General features: G+C 42.6%; 1 protein-coding gene across 2 annotated transcripts in view; it reads right to left on the bottom strand.

Moving 5' to 3' along the window:
• The window catches only part of PDE11A (phosphodiesterase 11A), a gene marked incomplete at its 3' end in the record, with an annotated part of 371,638 nt that overhangs the window by 159,382 nt on the left and 189,633 nt on the right, over window positions 1-22,623 (bottom strand). For both annotated transcript variants that reach the window (XM_084800165.1, XM_084800166.1), the window contains exons 7-9: window positions 5,883-5,958; window positions 3,107-3,174; window positions 2,160-2,252 (exon numbers count right to left, since the gene is read on the bottom strand). In XM_084800165.1, coding sequence (XP_084656291.1) covers window positions 2,160-2,252; window positions 3,107-3,174; window positions 5,883-5,958 — 237 coding nt within the window. The remainder of the gene's footprint in view (window positions 1-2,159; window positions 2,253-3,106; window positions 3,175-5,882; window positions 5,959-22,623) is intronic.

The raw sequence follows: 22,623 nt of genomic DNA on the forward strand, positions 1-22,623 counted from the left end.
TGGGGACAGCTGGCCATTCATGCTTCCACCCAGTCATTTAACAGGAAGAAGGTGCAGTAGGAGGCAGGGAGGAGCGAGAACGCAGGGAACACAACGCAGGCTTGTGTTCTCTGTGTTAATGATGTCACAGCGTGATGAGACCCGGCTGGGTCTCCATCCATGGAATGCTCCGTGTTGCGCTTGTTGGTTTGCTCTTTGTTTGTTTGTAAATAGCTGCAAGGAGTAAAACACATTGGGTGGCGAGACTGGAGAGATGGAGTTTGATGAGACTAAGAGGAAGGAGACACGCTCAACATTTGCTGTTTCAAACTAAACGTCCTTTGTTCCTTCTCCCAATTGCATCTCAGTGCTGAACATACTACGCACAGCACATAACAGCGTGGTAATAACTGTTGCAGTACACTGACGCTGACCGCTCATTGAAGCCTTCACAGGTATCAGCTCACCTAATTCTCACGACTGAGTCACAATATGGAAACAGTTTGGCACACAGACCTTCCTGCTCCAGTGGTGATGGCGTGTTAGTGTGTGTGCTGTGCACACACGCTGCATGTGTATAGGCACAATTCTGTGTGGGGTGTAGGGGTGTGTGTGTGTGTGTGTGTGTGTGTGTGTGTGTGTGTGTGTGTGTACTCACAGGCACATGGAGGCCCAGTGTTACTGAACCTGGTGATCACCAACCAGTTCCAGCTGGGATAGTCAGGAGTGTTGCCCAAGGGAAGCCCCATCTATCGAGGATTAGAGTTACAGGCAGCTGCCAAATCCACCTGGCTGTCCACCTTTCATGTGGGCTCTGGGGAGCCACACTCTGGTCCTCACGCCTGCATGGCTAGTGCACTACCCACTGGAGCCATCTCCCTAGCTCACTAGTGCTGATTCCTTCCCTCCCTCCCTCACTTTCCCTCCCTCCCTCCCTTCCTTCCTTCCTTCCTTCCTTCCTTCCTTCCTTTCTTCCTTCCCCTCTCTTTCCCTCTCTCCCTCTCGCTCCTTTCTTTCTTCCATCCTTTCTTCTTTTCTTTCTGAGACACGATCTCACTATGTAGTCCAGGCTGGGTTGGAGTTTACCATGTAGACCAGGCTGGCCTCAATTTCACAGCAATCCTCCTGCCTCTGCCTCCTGAATGCTGGGACTAAAGGCATGCACCACCATGTCTAGTTTAGTAATGATTTTTATATATTGGCCATATGTTTTCAGTTCGCCCAGTGGCTAAAGGTACTATCTTTAGTCCTCACTCAACATGGTTCATATAAGCCAGGCAATTCTTTCTCAGGAGAACTACCTCAAATCCTTTACTTCAGTGTTTCCTGTCTACCATCTTTCCATTCCCCATCCCTCCACCTAAAAAATATTCCATAGATCTTTCCTTTGCGCTAAGGATCGTCCCAGGCACTAACTATAAATGATGAAACTTGGTGATTCCAGAATTCATGGTCTAAACAGGAAGAAAAAAGTATGCAGACCTATTAGATAACAATAATATTATGCCTTTTAAACCTGCAAGTACTTTGATCATCCTCACAGTTTTCCCTTTCTCCCAACATCCAGCTTGGTATCCGGAACATTTTTAAGAGCGCACATGCCTCCTATCAGACATACATTATGGATGCTTTATCTTCTCCACCTCTTAAGTTTTTCTTAGATAAAAACAAAATCTTGGTACCATCTATAGAGAAGATGCTGAGAAAAAAAGTAGGTCTGTGTCAAAATAAGCGTCTGTGATTTACGTGAGAGAAGAATTCTTTAGAACTTCAAGGGTTTGGGGGGACAGGCAAAGATCAGAATGCAATTCTTGTTTGGAAGTAAGTACACATGTATTTATGGAAGAAGCAGATCTGGGCTATGTATCTTCACAGCCAGGTTTCCCCTGTGTGATATGAAAGGTTGTGCAGTTATAGAAACACACACACACACACACACACACACACACACACACACACACACACACAAACGTTCATGTTCATGATCTATTTTAAGTCCCGACAATTGTTTTCACTTGCTCATTGGAGACATTTGTTACCCAATTTAACCCAAGACCATAACATAATTAAGACTCAGTGAGGAGAGTCTTCAAGATTTGAAAATCAAGGCCCATGAACAGGAAAGGCTTCCACATCATAAGTCAGGGCCTTTCAGCACAGGCTGCTGATTTGATACTTACATCAAGAGCCACAGACTGCTTGGCCCAGGACTTCTTCACTTGGTCGTACATAATTGTGTTGTTGATACCAAGGCCACAAAAGATGACAAAAGCCTAGGACACAGAAAGCCTTTTAATTAAAAACTGTAATAACTCACAGCCCAAATCTAATATGAAAGCAGGCAGTCACCAGAGACAGTTCTGAAAATATAATTTTATTGGGCTCAGAGGTGGGCCTCGGGGAAATGTGCATTAAAATTCTTAATTACTATTGTCATGTAAGGGCTTTATGGCTCACACTGCACGTGAGGAAAAAAACCATTACTTTAATGACATTGTGAAGAAATAACTTCATACATTTGAAAAAATAGAATGTGTTTAAATGTGGTCTTACTTTATTTGGGCAGTAGACTGATTTTATTATTCTATTTCATTTAAAAGCAGCCCCTTTCAATAGCAAGGCTATGAAATATTTTGGCCAAGAAGCCAAAGTAAGAGAAACCACAAGGCAAGGCCAACCATACTGATTTAGCACTAGCTTCTAAAAAAGATGCAATAAGAAAAAAAAAAGGATAGATTGTTTTGAGGGAGTTGGATTCTGGCACAGTGAGTGAAAAAGCACATCAAAGCTGGAGATGGAGGGAAACAGAACCTTCTGGACTAAAGGGCTGGCTAAGGGTTTCATGACTGAACATGTGTGAACAGGACAAGGATGGTGACACTGGGCTGATGTGGGGGTAATTCTCCAATAAAACTAAGATATCATGATCAAAAGTTACAAGCTAAGCCAATGAGTGAAAACACAATCAAATCTTGCCAATGCATTTATATAGTCTTTAAACTGTCTTCTCAGTTCTGGTATACCATTTACCTATATTAAAATGATCCATGTTTATCCTAATGCATGTGGGCGATGAGGTTGTCAGTGATTCAGTTCTGGACCTTGCTTTATACTTTTATTTGCTCACCTCAAAAAGCCGCTGGTCTGCATCATCAAATGGTTTCCCATCAAGTCTGTTCAGCACTTGCGCGACCCCTGCAGAGGGAAGGTGAGGACAGCAGTCACTGCCAGCACTGGGCATTGTGTCACTGTGTTAGAGCATGCCATAGCTGATTCTGTGAGTGACTTAACATACTGAGTTTAAACTCCTATACACTGTGGGCTGGAGAGATGGCTCAGTGGTTAAGAGCACCGCCTGCTCTTCCAGAGGTCCTGGGTTCAATTCCAAGCAATCACATGGTGGCTCACAACCATCTGTAATATGATCTGGTGCCTTCTTTGGCAGATAAAGCATTCATATACAATAAATAAAATAAATAAATCTAAAATAAATAAATAAATATGTGCTTTAAAAAACTCCTACACACTGGAAGTGTGATACTGTTGACAAGTATATTAGACTATATATACACACACAGCTTTACATAAATCACCTATTCATATCTATCTATCTGTCTGTCTGTCTATCTATCTATTTCCCACTTTGGTGTTGAGGGTATCAGCACCTAGTCTCTGAGAAACCTAGTCTCTGGATTTAGATAACCTTAGTTCAAATTTCAGTTCCAATGTCATCTGTGTCATCACGTATAAATGAACTATCTTAGTGGTGAAATTCCTTGTCCATACATACAAAAAGAATGAAAATGTAAACTATCTCAGATGCTTATGAAGATGTGAAATTAGTTTTAGATTTTTATTATGCACTCTTAAGACATACAACATGATGCTATGGGACACACATGGATCAAAGCAGCATTAGTTCTGTCCCCTGCTACCAATGGCTGGCACGCCTCCACCAGATTCACTTTTTAAAGGTTTCCCCTTTTCAAATACATCCCCAGCGTTATACCAGATGTGCTGACATAGGACTTCCAAAACACAACAATCTGACTAAGAAAGTTTCAACCTTGAAAGTGAATAGCTTGTGTCCCTATTTAGTAGAAACAAGCAAATAAAAATAGCTATGATCCTAAAGTGAGCCTGTAGTTTTGTAAAAGTACCTAACTTCTCACTCACGAGCTAACTCATTGTGTTCTCAAGAACACATACATAAATGAAATGTCTTTAGCATATAATAGGAAAACTATAGCCCTAATTTTGATGTAATAGTGATGTTTATCCTTAGAATCGAAATGCAGGACTGTGTGTGAGATTGGCATTCAGTCAACGCACAACTGTTTCCTATGGATATTTCCCCTCCTTTAAATATAGATATATCTAAAACTTCGTATATGATGTAAGCTAATTCCACTTTGTGTCCAGGCTCAGATTCCAAGAGCCTAGAATATTCTATATGCTTAATGATAGGCTAATATATGTGTGCAAGTTAAGCAGTCCAATGGGGGACAATCCTTCTAAAATGTAGGATTTGGGCGGCAGGTAAACTCAGTGGGTATAGTGTCTGCCTAGTGAGCAAGAAGTGCCACATAAATTGGGTGTGGTGATTCACACCTGCAATTCCCATGCTCAGGACCTAGAGCCAAGAAGACCAAAGGCTCAGGGTCACCCTTAGCTACACAGTGAGTTTATCCTAGCCTGGGACACATAAGGCTCGGTCTTAGAAAACAAAAATCAGGTCTTGACAACATCACAGGGTACTAAGTTATTGGTTAGGTAGTAGAGATAAGCAAGAATCTATATTATGTATCAAATATATCTATCAATTTATGTCTCTTAGGAGAAAATAACCCCATATTTTTATTGTGGTTTTAAGTAAGTTACTCTTTTTATATGATTGCTTAAGCTTCACCATAAACTCTTCGCTTGGGATTCTGTACTGATTTCTCTTTTCCTGACTGAGTTTTCTTGTCTCGTTGGTTTGTGTTTGGATCTTTCCAGGCGGTGTCTCCTATATTCTCAGGATGGCCTTGCATTCACTGTGTAGCTGAGGATGACCTTGAACTCTTTATGCCTCTAGCACGGACCTGCTGGATTTCAGGTATGCACCACTGTGCCAAATCTGACTGTTTTTTGAGGCAAAGGGAAATGTCAGGTAGGGAGAAAAATGGTGGAAGCCGCTTTTGCCTATGGTTTCTTTACTGTGGGAAAGAGTCTGTTCAGAGACGTGCCAGCAGAGATGCGTGTTCAGGTGTGTCCAGTACCTTTGCCCCCACACTACGTGTGAAAGCTCAGGCATGCACATAGATATCATGGGATGCTAGGATGCCTCAAGTCTAAGCTTGATCCATTTCATAGCTGTAGCTTTGTGACTGTTTCTCTTTCCATCTATTCTTCAGTGTCTGCAACATAAAATAACGAAGTTCAATTGGTAGGCTTCTGAGACCTCTTCTAGTTTCAGAATGTTCTAGTGCTTTGAGTTTAATAGATATTTTTTTTCCTGTTCTAACTGACACCATTCATTGGTAGTGTGTGCTTATGCAACTGTAGACCAGTATAGACACATAGCTTCGTAAGTTCTGGCCATAGAAATGCAGAAGACACTGGGCCTGTGACACAAGCCTGCAAATCCTACTACCTGGGAGGCATAAGAAGTAGTGTTATGAGCCTCAGGCTAGCCAGAGGTCAAGGGCAACACACACACACATGCACGCATGCACACACACATGCATACATGCATGCACACACACATCCACACACATGCACACACGCATGCACACACACATGCACGCACCCACACACACACACAATAGTGAGTTAATAAAGATGTGTGGGCCTGGTATCTGTTTTAACAAGGATGTCAGTTGCTTCACAAAGAAGCTAGAGCTTTCTGGGCAGCATCTTACCAATTATTTGGTGGTTGCTGTTCCAAATAGGGACACAGAGAACAGATCTTATGTGAAAACCAGATATCTGGTCAGCCTAGAACAGAAATAAAGAAGTTAATTATCATTAAATATGAGGCCCCTGTTGAAAAGTTATTTGTATATACTGTAATCTAACGTTATTTGAGACAAGATCTGAAACCGTTACCCAGTCCAGCCTTGAACTCGCTATCTTCTCACCTTAGCCCTCTGTAACGGAGTGCTATGACATCCATTACAATCTAATCTTTTAATAAAAACGCTCACTCTACTTCTTCTTATTTCCCAATGAACAACACAAGAAAATCAAATTCAAAGCCAGCATAAATCAGACAAAATAGCAAACCAACCTAGCCACCCCAGTCCCTGCAACCAGAGAGAAATGGCTCACGGTGTTATGGCACCAGACAAGTATTCTACCGTAGACTCTGGCTAGTTAGAGTATTTTAATCAAGCCAATCGCCAGTGCTTGTCTTTGGCTGGGCACCCCCACTGGCAAGAATGTTTGAACTTACATGGAAATGTGTCATATGTGCATTGGCTTTTAATACTATACATTTTAAAGATTTGTTTTTATTATTTTAAATTTTGTGTATAACTTTGGTTGGGCATGTAGGGATGTACATGTGAGTGTGGGTGTCCACTGAGGCCACAAAAGGGTGTTACACCCTGGAGCTGGAGTTACAGGCAGTTGTGAGGCCCCTGACATGGGTATTGGGACTTGAACTTGGGTCTGCTGAAATAACAGTGCTCGTAAGTGCTGAGCCGCCTCTCCAGCCCGATACGACATAGTTTGAGTTTTGCTAAGTTGTTATGAATGTTGTAAAATCCCACAGTGAAAATTTAGAAACAGAAATTGGGAAAGAAAATAAATAAACAAGAGGATCCAGAATATTTCTGGGCTCTGCAGCAACCAGTTATGAATGTCTAAGTCTCACATGAAACATCCGAGGACAAGCTTCTTAGTTGAGTGTCCAGAGAGGAGCTACTGAGACTGAGAGGGCCGGGGTGAGTTAGGATGACCTTTGCTTCTAGGGAGAAAGGCCAACCTGTCATCCTATCGCTAGAGCAGACAATAAGATGGCAATGATGAGAAGAGAGCTTAAATATTCACTAAAAGCTAAGAGTTGCCTATTTTTAAGTTAAAGAGTTAAAACCAATGTACTGAAAAAATTGAACCTGGAAAGGTAATTTTATATTGGGTATCTTTTTGAAAAAAAATAATAATGGTCTGCATAAAAATTTGTTATAAATGTGAATATGCGTGCAGAGAGATGCAGAACTCATAAGCACAGGGTCTGCCAGCTTTTCACAAAGTGCACTGTACTCAAGAAATGGGAAGGCAGAGCCACTTCATGGTCCTTTCCTTGTTCCCAAACCAGTGGCCTGACTTCAGCCAACCAAAACCAGGATGCTGCATTTGACGCTGACATAAAGTGAGTCACTAAATGTATGTATACTCCTGCCTGGCTTCTTTTCCATATATTATGTTTTTGTGCTTTATTCACTTTGGCCGTGTCACACAGCGGCATCGTGTTTTCCTGTCTGAATGGCGCATCGCCAAAGCATCCCACTCTTGTGGATCGCCGACTTGCTCCCAGTGCAGTCACAAATACTGTTCTTAGGAATACTCTTGTGCACACTTCATACACACATGAACAGATTCCTCTTGTGTCCACAACTATAATAGAATTGCTGGATTACAGCCGTGTCAGTTTCAGGCGATGTATCCAAAAGCCTTCCCAGAGTCATTTTTCTTTTAAAGATTTATTTATATATACACAGTACTTTCCCTGCATGTATACCAGAAGAGGACATCAGACCTCATTATAGATGGTTGTGAGCCACCATGTGGTTGCTGGGAATTGAACTCAGGGCCTTTGGAAGAGCAGCCAGTGCTCTTAACCTCTGAGCCATCTCTCCAGCCCATGATTTAAAAAAAAAAAAACCAATTTACAAAGTGCACAAATGTTCAGCTGCTTTACGCCATCTGTTCAGTGATGTCTGGGTTTTGTTTGCTTTGTTTTGTTCTCACTGTGTGGTAGAATCTGATGGTGAAAATGCCATGGCCATCTTTGATACCCAGGAGAACTGTTTTCCTTGGTTTAAGTCTGTTTTCTGACCTAATTATCAATGCCCTTACTCGTTCAAAAGCATTCCCATTTAGACCACAAGTCGGTTGGTGGCGAAGTTGTGCAGCTGTACGCTGTGTGTATCCATCTTCTCTTTGAAAAAATAACCCTTCAGAGGTATTCTTGTTGTTGAAGAAATATAAAGTTAAGATAAGGTACCAATAAGATATGGTGCCGTATTTAAGGCAGGAAGGTGAATGGTTGACAGAGTTGTCTAGATCAACAAGGTAAGAATGGAGAGTCCAGGAGCAGACCCAAGCAAACACTGGCGCCTGGTTAATAAAAATGATGGCATCATGAGGGGAAGTGGGGTTTTTTTCCCCTTTAAAATGCTGTTGTCTCATTTTAAAGTTCCAAGCCATGGTTCACATTCCACATGCAAGTTTGACTATAAGTTTAAATGTGAAAGTTAAGGCAACAAAGAGTCTATGAAGAAAATAGGAGACTGTCTCCATGAGAAAGATGGAACTTTCTCAAATAAGATGCCCTAACTATAGATTAAAATCTGCTATATTGGGCGATATTGCATTACAGACCTTGAAGTCACAAGCAGGAGAGTAAAAGAACAAGATAGAGAATGAGGAAGACTTTAGACTTTTATAATCCATATATCTGACGGAGTGGGTCCTACCCATCATATGAAACAAGCATATTTCAATCTGGTTATTACAAGTCAGACAACCCACTAGGAAAAACTCAGTAGAAAAATCCAGTAGGAAACTTTAAAGTGAGACAACAGCATTTTAACGGGGAAAAAACTCCTCTCCTCCTCATGATGCCATCATTTTCATTAACCAAGCACCAGTGATTGCTTGGGTCTGCTCCTGGACTCTCCATTCTTGCCTTGTTGATCTAGACAACTCTGTCAACCGTTCACCTTCCTGCCTTAAATACGGCACCACATCTTATTGGTACCTTATCTTAACTTTATCTATCTTCAATATTTAACATTTCCATACACATTTCAGAATTAGTTAATTACACATGTGCTAAGCACACTGCTCATATTTGGTGTGGTGGTTGTACTAAATTATCAGCCAACTTGGAGAAAACTTCTCTTGGTAGAATTGTCTCTGCCTCCTTCTGTCTCTGTCTCTGTCTCCCTCTGTCTCTGTCTCTGTCTCTGTCTCCCTCTGTCTCTGTCTCTGTCTCTCTGTCTCTGTCTCTATCTCTCCCCGTTTCTGTCTTTGTCTCTGTCTCTCTGTGTCTGTCTCTGTCTCTCTCCATCTCTGTCTGTCTGTCTGTCTGTCTCTCTCTTTCTCTCTCTCCCTCTTCTCTCTCTCTCTCTCTCTCTCTCTCTCTCTCTCTCTCTCTCTCTCTCTCTCTCTCTCTGTCTGCCTGTCTGTGTGCATATGTGCATGTGAGTGCAGGTGCCCACAGAGGCCGAGAGAGGGTGTGTGGTAACCTAGAGCCGCACTTACAGGCAGTTGTGAGGTACCTGGTAAAGTGCCAGGAACCAAACTCCAGCCTTCTACAAGAGTAGCAAGTGCTCTTTACTGCTAAGCTGTGTCCCCAGCCCCCAGAATTGAGTCATTTGATCCATAAACATTCTTCAGTTTCCTTAGAGCTTTTCAAATTTCCTTCAGCAAAGTTTTATACGTAGAAGTCTTACACATAATTTGTTACATTCATATTCTTGGTGCTTCAAAAGTTCATGTTATTATAAACGGTGCTGTTATTTTTAGTTTTTAATGCTTTATGGTCTTCCTTTGTATCTATGGGAGATTATTTCCAGGGTCTTCAGGGGATAAAAAAAATGTATGAATATTCAAACATCTCTTACATAAAATAGCATCTTATCTGCAGATAGTGTGTACACATCTTCCTGAATGCACAATCTCGCCTCTAGGCTGCTTACCATCCCCCTGCAATGGAATGCTATGTGAATGGCTGCTATGGGCCGTGGTTGTTTAGAGAGTGATGGTGTGAAAAAATCTGTTCATGTTCACTACAGATGCGTTCTGACTTTGTTTCTCTTTCCGAGGCAGGATCTTGCTACATAGTCTAGGAGGACTTCACACTGACGTCCTGCTGCCCCAGCATTCTGAGTGCTGAGTTCCACCACCCTTAGCAGATGCATTTAAAAAAAAAAGAATACTTTTCAATCTGAAATTGTTTCAAGTCACAGGCACAGAACTCACAAATACAGGGGGCCAACTGTTATTGGTACTTAGAAACGGAGTTGAGTTTTACATATCAAGCCTGTACACGCCAATCTGTCTATATCAATTATTAAATTTAATATGTCATCTGCTTGTTGTTTGGAATTTTCTAGCCACACCATTGGGCCATCTTATTCTTCTGTTCTTTTACCTTTCAATCGTATGATGTTGGGCCATGTAGTTTTCTTCTCTCATTTGATGTAGAACATAGATAGGTTTTTAAGAATCCCAGCCTAAATACGAGCTGAACAAGGATGACACCAGAAGACATGCTCAGGTGCAAGGGGCCTAAACTTAGGGGGCCTCAAACCTAGACAAAGGGCTATAGACCGCTAAGGAATGCTCAGAGTGGAGAGGGAAGGACACAGCATTGTGTGATCTTTTATCAGATGGCCAGCCCTGAAAACACACATATAAGTCATAAATACAGACTGAGCAGGGTGCATTTAGTATTCAGGAAGACACACACACCACCACCACAACCACCGCCACCGCCACCGCCACTGTTACTACCACGGCCACAGTCACCGCCACTGCCACTGCCAAGAACAGTTAAAGAAAAAAAAGCCATGAATTTGAGGGTGAGTGTCAGGTCCAAACTGACAATTACATCAAGGCTAGCATTCCTCAGGAACTTATAGAGCCTGTCCCCAGCTGACAGAAGGGACAAATGGTTATCTGTGGTGCCTACTAGCATACCCAAATGCATGCTGGCCTCCAGGCTCCCTCAGAATCGCTAGCGCCTGCTGCACATTTCAGAGTCCATGCTGGCATCCTGGCTCTTCTCACCCCACACCAAACTTCTCCAGCTCTCAGACTTCTGTATCCCTAGTTTCTCATTATCCGTATGATCCTGCTGTATCTGCTTTGCTGCTCTGTTCATGTCCCTCTCTCTTGGTCCCCTTCTCTCCCTGTCTTCCTCTCTCACTCTCCCACACACACTCTCTCCTCTCCTCTCTTCTCCTGGCCCAGCTCAGTCTGCTGACCTTGTTTGGTCTACTACTTTCTCTCTCTGCTCTGGACTCTTCCAGACGCCTCTGGCGGTACTCTCCCCCCTTGTCTACAATAAAATCTTGCACTTAACCATACCTTGGAGCATCATGTTGTCAGTTTATACGTCTGGTGCCAAAACCCTTACTTCATGCAGTGGGCATATATACACAGGAGGCTTTGGAGCGGGGGAAGGGGAAATGGTATAGTTATATTTTCATCTTTAAAAAAATAGCTTAAATTTTTTAAGATTAAAGAAAGAACTCCAAATGCTAATAGTCTAAGACAAAAATATGAGCATAAATCATTCATCCAGTGTACCCTTCCCACAGATATTTATTAATGTCTCTTATGTGGACTGCAGAGTACTGGGGATGGAAACATGAACTCAAGTCATCCTTGAAGGACTCAAACTACTAAAGGAAGAAATAAAGATAAGCTACGTGTCCAAGTAGACAATGTTCAGACCTCAGTATTTGAAAAAGCTCCAAAAAGACTAGAAAGAAAGCAAGAACAGCTTTCGATCCTTTAAAAACAAATCTTCAGCGATGGGAACAAAGATAACATTTATTGGCTGCTCACTGTGTGTCAGTTCTCCCTTCATCACTTTCCCTTGAATTATTTTATATACTTTTAAAATAATCTGATGAGGTTGGTACCGTTATCAGCCGCCCTCATCAGATAAGGCCTAGAAAGATTAACGGCTTTCAGCAGAAGAGCCTGGTTCAAGCGAGGCCAGACAATAACAAACACATCCATCAAAATTATCTTTTGAAAGAACAGAATGGCTTTCTTCCTTTCCCTAAGGATAACATCAGAACTGAGACAACACCAGCGAGCAGGAAGAGGAGGCAGGCAGGCTGGAGGCTTCGTGACTACATAGTCTATGGCTTGGTAGCTCCAGCTTCTCAAGAATGCCTGGGCCCACTTTGTTGGGGAAGGGTCACACAGTACTGGACAGACCATGGTAGTTTGAGCCAGTACAGAGCAGTAGATGTGCCTGTCCCGTCCGTCCCCCGCCCCCCCAGTTCTGAGACAACTGGAGCCCTTATCCCATAAATCCCAGGAAGCTGAGGAATGCCTCACATCACAGAGGGTGACAGAGTAGGAAGAACATTCAGTGAGACCAGAGAGCTCTGGAATCTGGGGATGGTGGGAAAAACAAACCTTACTTTGCCTGCTTGCCAGATAAAGGACTTTATTTACTCATCATTTTTAAAGCATCACACACACACACACACACACACACACACACACACACACACACACAGTGTTTATAAGCTCTCCCATCAATAAGGATGGAAATACGGATGTCTAGCTTGAGTAAAGGTGGTAGTGGAAACCTGGGAAATCTGACGTAAACAACAGGTTGTTCAAATTGACCCTGGGATCGAGATGACCAAGAGCACAAGAGCTTTGTATGGATAAAATCATCAAGGCAGAACCTGTCCAAGAGTATAAGTAATGAGGACTTGAAGAGATGAAAATCTGAGGGCACACTACTCAGGGCTCAAAGGGACAGGAACGGGACAGGGCTCCAGAGCCTATGATCGAGACTTTACTACATTTCTAAATTGTGAATGTATCGTTACAGCCTTTCCAGAAACTGACTTACTAACGTGGATCCGGAGCACAGAAAGTATAAATAACTTGTGACATTGATGGCACACGTCTTATGGTAATTTTGAGAACCTGTGCACAAAGACTTCCGTGCAAGGGTATAAACCGCATCATTATGTATCACAAGGATGTATCAAAATGACACGAATATTTAGAAGTTACTTAAGTAAGTTATAGGATGCCCATGATTTGGATTAAATTTATGCTATAGAATAATGTATGTGAACATGGGAAACATCTCCTACACTAAGTGATAATTATGAGGGGATCAGTAGATGTGCAAACAATGTATGCACTGACAAATCCTTCAAAAGCTATAGACACAACAATTCTCTCTGAACTGCTTACCTCTGGGAATTAAAAAAAAGTCTAGCTCCTACATTTTAAATAAGAAACATAAATAAGAAAAATATTTATGTTCAAAATAAAACAAACACAGGAACAATGGTGTTAAATAGCAAAGAGCAATCCAACAGGATACAAACTGAGAGAAGGTAGATCAATTTAGGGGCAGGTAGGTTAATTAAAGGCAAAGATGGTGAAGAGACGAAGGGGTGGGGTCAGGAATAAAACGTCAAGTATCGCAGAGGAAGGTCACGTTGAGAAAGCGTATTGCACGGAGCTAGAGTCTTTAATGTGCTGAGCCCTGGAGAGCCCTGAAACAACAGAGAAGGTTGTGTCTTCAAATTTCTCTCACTGTGACTGATGGAAGAGCCTCCCCAGGTAAGAGACCAGTTGTGTGGGGAAGGGGAGGGGGGAGGAATGGAGGGGGATCATCCTTCTTTTTTTTTTTAACTTTATTAATTTATTCTTGTTACATCTCAATGGTTATCCCATCCCTTGTATCCTCCCATTCTTCCCTCCCTCCCATTTTCCCCTTATTCCCCTCCCCTATGACTCTTCCTGAGGGGGATTACCTCCCCCTGTATATGTTCATAGGGTATCAAGTCTCTTCTTGGTAACCTGCTGGGATCATCCTTCTTGATGAGTCCTACAGGGCAAGAGAGAAGGACAGCCAAGGAGGGTACCAGAGTGTGAAGAGAGTAAAGTTTCTGATTTAAGATCACTGAGACATTTCTCTCACTGCCTGTTAGTAGCAATTGTTTGTGGAAAGTTGAGTCAGGCCTAAGGGCTCATTTCATCCTCTGTGGTAGCTGAGGGAGGAGAAGGAAAGCGACACTCATTACAGGTGCATAGGACTGCCAAACAATGAATGCCAAGTCAGGACAGAGAAGAACAACACAGCGTAGGGGAAGGATAATTCCTAACCATTCGTGTTATAGCCTAAATCTGAGGTGCTCCCTCAGGGCTCACATGCTGAAGGTGCAGCCTCCTACTTATTGGCAGGTGTTCGGACCTCTGAAGAAGGCATCGAATGGGAGGAAGTCAAAGGTCTTTGAAAGGCACGGCCATGCACACTGTGTTTTCAGATGCAGATTTCAGTGCCCTGAGATCTGGTTACTCTCCTGCCATGAGTACCCATTATGAATGGCGAATCATCTCCTGTACCCATGTGATGTAAAGAATGTTCCCCAGTTTTCCATGATTGGCTAACAGAGATGCTGAAGCCTGTGCCTGGGCAGGAGAGAGGTAGGTGGAGTTTAGGTTCCTGGGCTTGGGGTCTGGAGACTGTGAGGCAGGAGGATGGACCAGGAAAAAAGGAAGCTGGAGAGAAAGGAGTGGCCATGGGGCAGGATGGATGATGAGCATGTGGCCATGAGGACAGACTGATGGAGCAGAAGCTGCCTGGGAGTCATCAGATTGGCCTTCATGTAAGATTAGAATAGCTCAGAATCTTCCCAGCATAGTATCTACAGCTTAATAATAAATCATGGTCTCTCTGTGTCTATTCTTTTGGGAGCTAGCAGGTTTAAAGAAAGCTGTTGCATTATTAATTAGTATTCTACAGGTGTTTAAAGAGATGGCTACAGTAAAGAGAACCAGCCTTCTCTATCACTTGCTATTACCACAGCAGGGCCAAAAATAGAAGTAAGACATCATGGATAAAAGTGTAAACCATGATAAAACTTATCTCCTATTAAGTTGACTGTCTCATGTATTTTATCATAGTAATGGAAAGCTCTTAAATGATATTAACTGATACCAAATCTCCAGATCATATCAGCAAATGAAACCCCCAAAACAAATGGTAGCTGAATGACTCCAAATAAGTAATCCCAAACTCCCAATGCCTCAATTTTATTGTTTCTGTCCAAAATGGAAACACTGCTTATATCCTATTATGGCTGGTATTATTGCCAGCTTGTCACAAATTAAAGTCACCGGAATAGGGAGCCTTGCCTGCGGAACTTTCCAGATTTGATATGTCCCAATTGTGGGCAGCACCTTGAGGTAGAAGTCCAGATTAGAAACCAGCATTTTGGAAGGAGGCTTACCTCACCCTCTGCTGGTTCGGCCTCCCTCTTGACCCTTGGCTGATTTACTTAGCCCAGCTGCTGCTGACTCCTTCACTTGCAGCAGAACCAGCACATCCAAGCTTTCCTGCTGGAACAGGGAACTTAGACTCCCTGTCTACAGAGACATTTTCTGGGCTTCCAGTGCCAGACTAGAACCACTAAGGTACCCTGCCTTGCAGACTGAGCAACCATGCCCTCCCCCGGGTAGATACAGATATTCTGGGACAACTCTGTTGAGACAGCCAGCCTCGAAGACTGAGAACTGGGTCCTTGGCATCGCAGGTGTAATTTAGCTATCATTGTTTTAAAGTTCACTTAATAAGTTATATACACACACATACACATATATAATGAATTATATGTATTCATTTCCTTGTTTCTATTCCTCTAGGGCAGTGGTTCTCAACCTGTGGGGAATGACCCCTTTGGAATTGCAGTAAGATATCCTACATATCGGATATTTCATTATGATTCATAACAGTAGCAAAACTGGAGTTATGAAGTAGTAATGAAATAATTTTATGGTTGAGGTCACCATAACAGGAGGAACTGCATTAAAGGGCCGCAGCACCAGGAAGGCTAAGAACGCTGCTCTAGAGAACCTGACCAAAACATGTTCAGCTTCTGACATCACAGTTGATTCTCTTTTTCTTTGTGCTTTTTCTTATGTATAATTTGTTTCGTGAGAATATATATGTGAATGTGTTTTAATGTATATAAAGCATTTTTAAAATGCAGATGTTAACACTGAAAGAAATGCCTGTCAAAGTACATCTGCCTGATTGTTCCACAGGCTTCCTACAGAATCATCCTACTATAAAATCCATTGGATTCTCTCAAATTAGCCCATGTGAGATGAAGCAGCCTTCCTAACAGGCTACAGTTCAAATAAATATCCTCTATCTGGCTGCTCAGTACTAGCTGATTAAAAATCTAAAGATTTTCCTACACCTGCCCTGACAGGATATTTCCAACCAAGAGACTCAATTAAAGATGGTCGATGGCTTAGCGACCAAATCCTTCAAAACAGACCTGTCATAGTTTTCAGCCTCCCAGAGGCAGACAGAGCAAGTGTAAAGTGAATTGGTAACAATGTGTTGCTACCCTTTAATCTGCAATCTGTTTCTTTCCCCTACTGTATATTATCCCCAGATTCATGTGCTGATGAGACCTGCTGGTCCTAGTAGGAAGTGGTAAGGCTGGATGAGCGAGTCAGCGAGCAGTCAGCCCTTTCACTTCTGTTTCTTCATCCTGAATATAAGATTAATCCTACTGCCTTGTGGTTTACGACCTTAAAATGAGTCCTTACATTCTTAACAAAACAAAACAAAAACCCAGCCAGCCAACCAACCAACTAACCAACCAAAACCAAACAGAGAATAAAAACCTCATGAAGTAAGGGCCTAGCTGGCCTGTCTGAGTCTTCGAATGGTGGAGCTCATATTTGTCCTCACTACCATTTTATATTTTGTTGTTTTAGTAACCCTGGTCCCCCTAGGCTGCCCCACTCCTCCTTATTATTGGGAATTTTTGTGTCTGCTGCCCAGTCTTCCCTACCAAACCCCACTTTTGAGAACAGTTCTGAGGCGGCTTGGAAGATGAGCAGCTGGCAGGGGAGCCGGGAGCACGTCCGTGTGCAGATCCACTGAGCTTTACTCATTAACGGTTTCAGCTTCGCAGTTTCTTTTTTCACCAGAAGCATCACTGGCGGAGCAAAAGGTGTTCCAGGGACTAGAGAATGCATTGTCCTGCCAGGCTGGCACGGAGGAGTGCTTTTCTATGATGGTCTGACAGGTGAAATGGGCTCCTAATCCTCTCAGGCCGAGGACCTCAGAGCCTGGGGCCCCATTATCCTTAAGTGCTACATTACAGGGGCAAGTGCTTTTGAGTCGTCTACAATAGGCCTTTAAAAATCAGAACTTCACGGGGGAAAATTGCACGGGATGAAAGGTGGAAGGCTTGGGGGGGGGGGGTCAGAACAGAGTCACACGCCTCAGTATTAACTCTGTCACTCAGTGTCTGTCGTGGCCCAGGGCATCTGAGCCGTGGTGGGCTTCCTGCCACCCCTGCATTTGTAACAAACGCACAGCCAGTCAAGCCAGTTCTTCATAAAGCCTGCCTGCCTGCCTTTAGCTTTAAGCTGTTTTTCTGCTCCTTCCATTACTTAAGGGACCTTTTCCTATTTAAATGTTGAGCCCATCAGTCAATTTTCTTATTGTAGGCAGAGACCAAACTCCAGGTTGGATTGCTCTGGAGACTCTTCCTGTCACTGTTCAGTTGGAAGCAAATACTAAAATGAGTAATAAAATATAGCACATTGGATTAAATCCTGCCTTGTTTTCTGTCAGTCTATTCATGTCAGGTTCTTCTTTGTAATCTAGTGTGAAAATAAGGGCAAAAAGCATCATGGGTAATGGTCTAGACAGCAGCCAATTACAAGAGTTGAATTCAGAAGCACAGTGTAAGCAGAGGGAAAGCTAAAATGCTTGTTTTCTGCTGAAGGAACTTCTAAGTACAGTGTGCACCACCAAAAGCTGCATGAAACCATGGCAGGTCATCTGCAAAAGGCAGTTTACACACATGCTGTTAGACATTAAACAAACATCTCCAAATCAAACTCTAAAATTATTCCATACTGGCAGAAGCAAGAAAAAACAAACCATCTAAATAAATTGTCTTACTTCTACTCACATTTAAAAATCCTTGAAAAATTTTAAAGCAATTTTCAGAAGGCTCTCAGTACCTTAGTAAAATTTCATTTACATCATAAAGATTTGAAAACTTTATAATTTTGCATGATCATAAAAATAATATGAACATGTGAAAATGTTAAAGCAACAATAAAACCAAAAGCTTTAATCTTATCTGTAGAGGAATGTTAACTCAGAGCAAGGCTGCTCTGGAAAGAGATTACATCCAAAGACTTTTTGTGTGATCTGCCTGGAATACAGACACTTCTTTAATCCCAGGAAACAGAGGCAAGCAGATCTCTGAGTTCAAGGCCAGTTCAAGACTACAGAGCAAGTTTCAGGTAAAAAAATAAAAATAAAAATAAAAATAAAAAAGCTTAGGTGCAGACACGGTGGTACATGTCTTTAATCCCAGCTCTCAGGAGAGTTCTAGTCAATGCTGTTCTGGAATTTTGGTTGAGTGAGTGAGTTGACAGGCAGTGCAAGAGAGTTGAGCTTGTGGCAGCTCAGTTCGTGGAATAATTCAGAGGCAGTTTTTATTGGGAGAGTTTTACAGGGAGAGGTTGGAGAGAGAACAAGCCAGACACAGGTGAAGACAAACGAGCCAGAGAATGAGAAAGAGTCAGAAGATTAGAATAGGTTGCTAGAGTTAGCTTGAGGCCAAACAGAGCAATTCAGTGAGAAACTGAGAGAATCCAGATTGCATCATTCAGCTTGGAGAGGAGTTTGAGCCAGAACAGCTAAGCTGAGCCAGCCAGTTCAGAAAGAACTAGAAAGGGTTAGCTTATTCAGCAGTAACTCTCAAAAGCTGAAAACGTTCTATGCCTAGATACGATTATATGGCGGCTAGAAGCTTCCAGACCAGGCCTAGGTTAGCAGACAGAGGCTGTAAGCCTCCAAGATAAGAATTACCGTAGGCGAATAAAAGTTACTTTAACACTTATCATCTCTAGAGAGGACAATGGTTAACAGTTTGGGATAATACTGTCCTTGCCTTCTCTTACAAATTTGTCATTGTTCCTACGTCAACATGTAATATACTCAACAATCTATAGTAGATTTATATACAACACACAGTACTGAACAATACTGACAACAATGGCCGTTAGGCACTAAACTTTGTTCTAGTTATGGCTACATCAGTGAACGAAGCTGGAAAGACTTCTCACTTCATAGAGCTTGCATTCTAGAGGTAGGAGACCACGGTGGAGTGCTGGCCTCTGGGCAATGCCATAGCTCCTGCCACAGCGGATGAGAGCAGTTACAGTTGCCTGCATGAGATTGGATTCATGTAAAGAGCATAGGAGGGGCTCATGAATAAAGTGGCTCATGAGATGACCAACAAGATACTTGAGGGCCCTCTTATGTACCTCAAGGATATATAAGATGCGGTGAAGGAGACTCTCTTCAGTGTTGTAGTGCAGGGGACGCTCGTCTTCAGTGGCGTGGCTAACTACATGCTGCCTATGCCTCTGCAAGTAACTCAGAATAAACTCACTGCTTCACACAGCCAGACTTGGTTAGAGTCATGTATTTGGTCTGTTATTGGTGCTCTATATAGGTCAGATAGATGCCTGTTCACGTCTCCCCAAGATAAGTTAGCACAATAAAGATTTTTAAAAACACAAAAGCAAATTATATATAAGAAAGTGCTAAGATTAGATTATTTGGGAAATATGACAAGGACTATTAGGGGAAATGTCATCTGAGGAAAGGACAGTGTAAAGGCCTTGAGGTAGACGTGTGAGCGGCATGTCCTAGGAGCACGGCAACCAGTGTAGCTAGAACAGTGTTAGCGAGGGCTAGGGCTAGACAGTGGTGCACCCGGTCACGCAGGGCATTACAGACCTCTGAAATGATGACATCCGGCTTTTCCTCTCACAAAATAAGGAGACTCTGAAAAGCCATGATATGAACTACACTGTAAGTAGCTGGCTGTTGTGACTAAAACACAGCGTTTAGAGGAAAGATGGACACGGAGTCAGGTCAGGAGGCCACGGTCTTGAACTAGCCTGGGCGTGATGATAACTAGAATCCGCCATTAGGAACTGATAGCCGCTGAGCGCTGAGAAGTGGTCACTTTCTCAGGAAATTCGCCAGCTGGGACCCGTTGGACATCTTTACAAATCAGTTGCACAACAGGAGAGAAGGGCAGAGTAGCAGTCTCTCACGTAAGCGTTAGGGAGAACTGAATTAGCTCAGTCGAGACTGAGAAGCACAGAGAGACACAGGTTCGGGGGAAGAAGAGTAGACGCTGTTTTGGACAGGCTCCTTCTGGGGTATTTCCTAGAGAGCTGTGTGCATCTCTACACGCACTTGTGTGTCTTACTCTATAAGTGCTTCTCTGTGCCTGAGTTTGTTTCTTATGGATCTTTCTTTTTTCTTTTTCTTTTTCTTTTTTTCTTTTCTTTCTTTCTTTTTTCTTTCTTTCTTTCTTTTTTTTTTTTTTTTTTTTTGTATCTTTCTTATCAGAACATTTAAGTTGCCTCATGGGACAGGGGGAATTTTGTATGGACTCGTTTTGGATGATGGTGGGGTGCACTGGTGAAGGATGTATCTCTGTATATTCAGTTTTTGATTGTGAAACCCGCAGGGAGGTGAGGGCTAGCTGGATCTTGGCATTGCTGTTTCTATGGCCTATCACTGGCCTCGTATTTGTAAACGTTCAACTTCCTCGCTTGCTGATTGGCTTAATTTAAAGCTGGCGGGCAATGGCTAGGTAAGAAGCAGAAGGCGGAACTTCCATGCAGAGAAAGGGACCCTGGGACGAGAATTAATTCACTAACATGACACAGGCAGAAACAGATGTACTGAGGTTGAGAGAAAGTGGTAAAGAACTAGCCGTGTGGTGGGTTGTGGGCTAGAATACGTGGGGTGAGCTAGCTGAACGTCTCAGCTAAAGGCCTAAGCTTTTAAATAGGAATACATCTCCAAGTCTTTATTTAAATCTCCTGGGAGTGGTTCAAGAAAGTCCCACAATATTTGGTGCCCAACATGTGGCAAGAACTGGGGCAGAAATTCAAGCACAGGATTCAGGGGTTAGGTTAAAAAAAAAAAATTCCAGACACTCGAGTGGCAGTTTGTAAACAGCGGCAGAGCAAGTAGGGTACCTGAGCCTCAGTGAAAGGTTGCTGCACTTTTCTGGGCCGGCTGCTGCAAACATCGCAGGCAGAGACGGCAGGTTCCCGGCCTGAGTGGCACTGCAGCCTGGTGCCAGGTGCCACCATTGATAACAAGCACCTTTCCAGAGCTGGGGCGGTTGGCAGTGACCAGAAGCCTGCAAATAGCAGCGGGTGAAACGGGCACTTATGCAGACAATAGCTGCGACCCTGAGCCATGTGGAGCCAGCCAGACCATGTTGCTGGGGGTGGAGCCTGCAAGACCATGTTGCTGGGGGTGGAGCCTGCCGCCGCGCGGAAAGAGCACCTTCCTGGAAGTCCTGGAAGTGGCATGCTATGCGTGGAACTAGCAATCACCACAAGATAAGTATACAAAATATTCTGTAAAGGTGCTGAAAGAAGAAAAGAAATAGAATGTAAACACTCTTAGAAAGAAGTATTATTTGATAATAATAAAGTGGATTCTCCAAAGGAAGGAGAGAATGAGAAAAATAGGTAGAATTGTTTTATAAACATGCGTATACATTAACATAGAAACACACGCATACGTGTGTGCGTGTGTGTAGAGAGACAGTGAAGAAAGAAACTGAATATAGAGTCATAGAAAGAAATATTGAATTTAAAAACAATAAAGTGGAGGCTGGAGAGATGGCTCAGAGGTTAAGAGCACTGACTGCTCTTCCCCATACCTGGGTTCAATTCCCAGAAACCATATGGTGGCTCGCAACCATCTAGAATGTGATCTGATGCCCTCTTCTGGCGGGCAGGTGTACATGCAGATAGGCCACTGTATGTATGATAATAAATAAATAAATATTAAAAAATAATAAAGTGAAGCCTCCAAAGGAAAGAATTAGAGAGATTAAAAAAGAAACTATTTTCTGTGTTAAAATATGGAGAAGACAAGGCAGAAAACATTTGGACCCAGCATAATTTTGTTTTGATCTTGAAGCAAACATGGACACCACTTCCCCTAAGACACATAGTGGCAGATAAAATACAAAACCTACCCTGAAAACCTATCAACGTGTGTTTCATATTTATTTACAAATAAATAAAGTCAGGTATATTCATAATTTTAGGTGTTTTCAAGGACTTGAAATATAAAAACAAAAACATATAGTGCTCATCATAAGTGGCAATTTTAAAGCTCACTTGTTCAACTTCATAACTATTTTATATAGCATTCTGTCATGACTTTCCAACAAATTTGGTAAGAGTCAAAGACTCTAGGCAAACAGATGGCTGGTAATCACTGTGGCTCACTTGTTGGTTCTCCACAAGGAAGAAACTCCACTAACTAAGAGGATTACAAAGAGAACACTTGGCAGTGAGACTGCTGAGATTCCTTGCCCCACAGCCTTCTCAGCAGGTGCCTGACAGCACCTGGAATGAGGTTTATATCGCCTTAAAGCCATCCTTTGTAGCCTCTATCAAAAGGAAAAAACAATATTTACAAAACTGAAATTTGAAAATAAGGATCCAGAGGAGGACACTTAATTCTCACTCAGAAGGGGAAACAGAATAGACAGCGGAAGTGGATGAAGAGAGGGAACAGGGTAGGAGAGGGAGTGGGGAGGGAAATGAGCGTGG

This window comes from Acomys minous, assembly GCF_964271855.1.
Source record: "Acomys minous genome assembly, chromosome: 10".
Lineage (NCBI taxonomy): Eukaryota > Metazoa > Chordata > Mammalia > Rodentia > Muridae > Acomys > Acomys minous.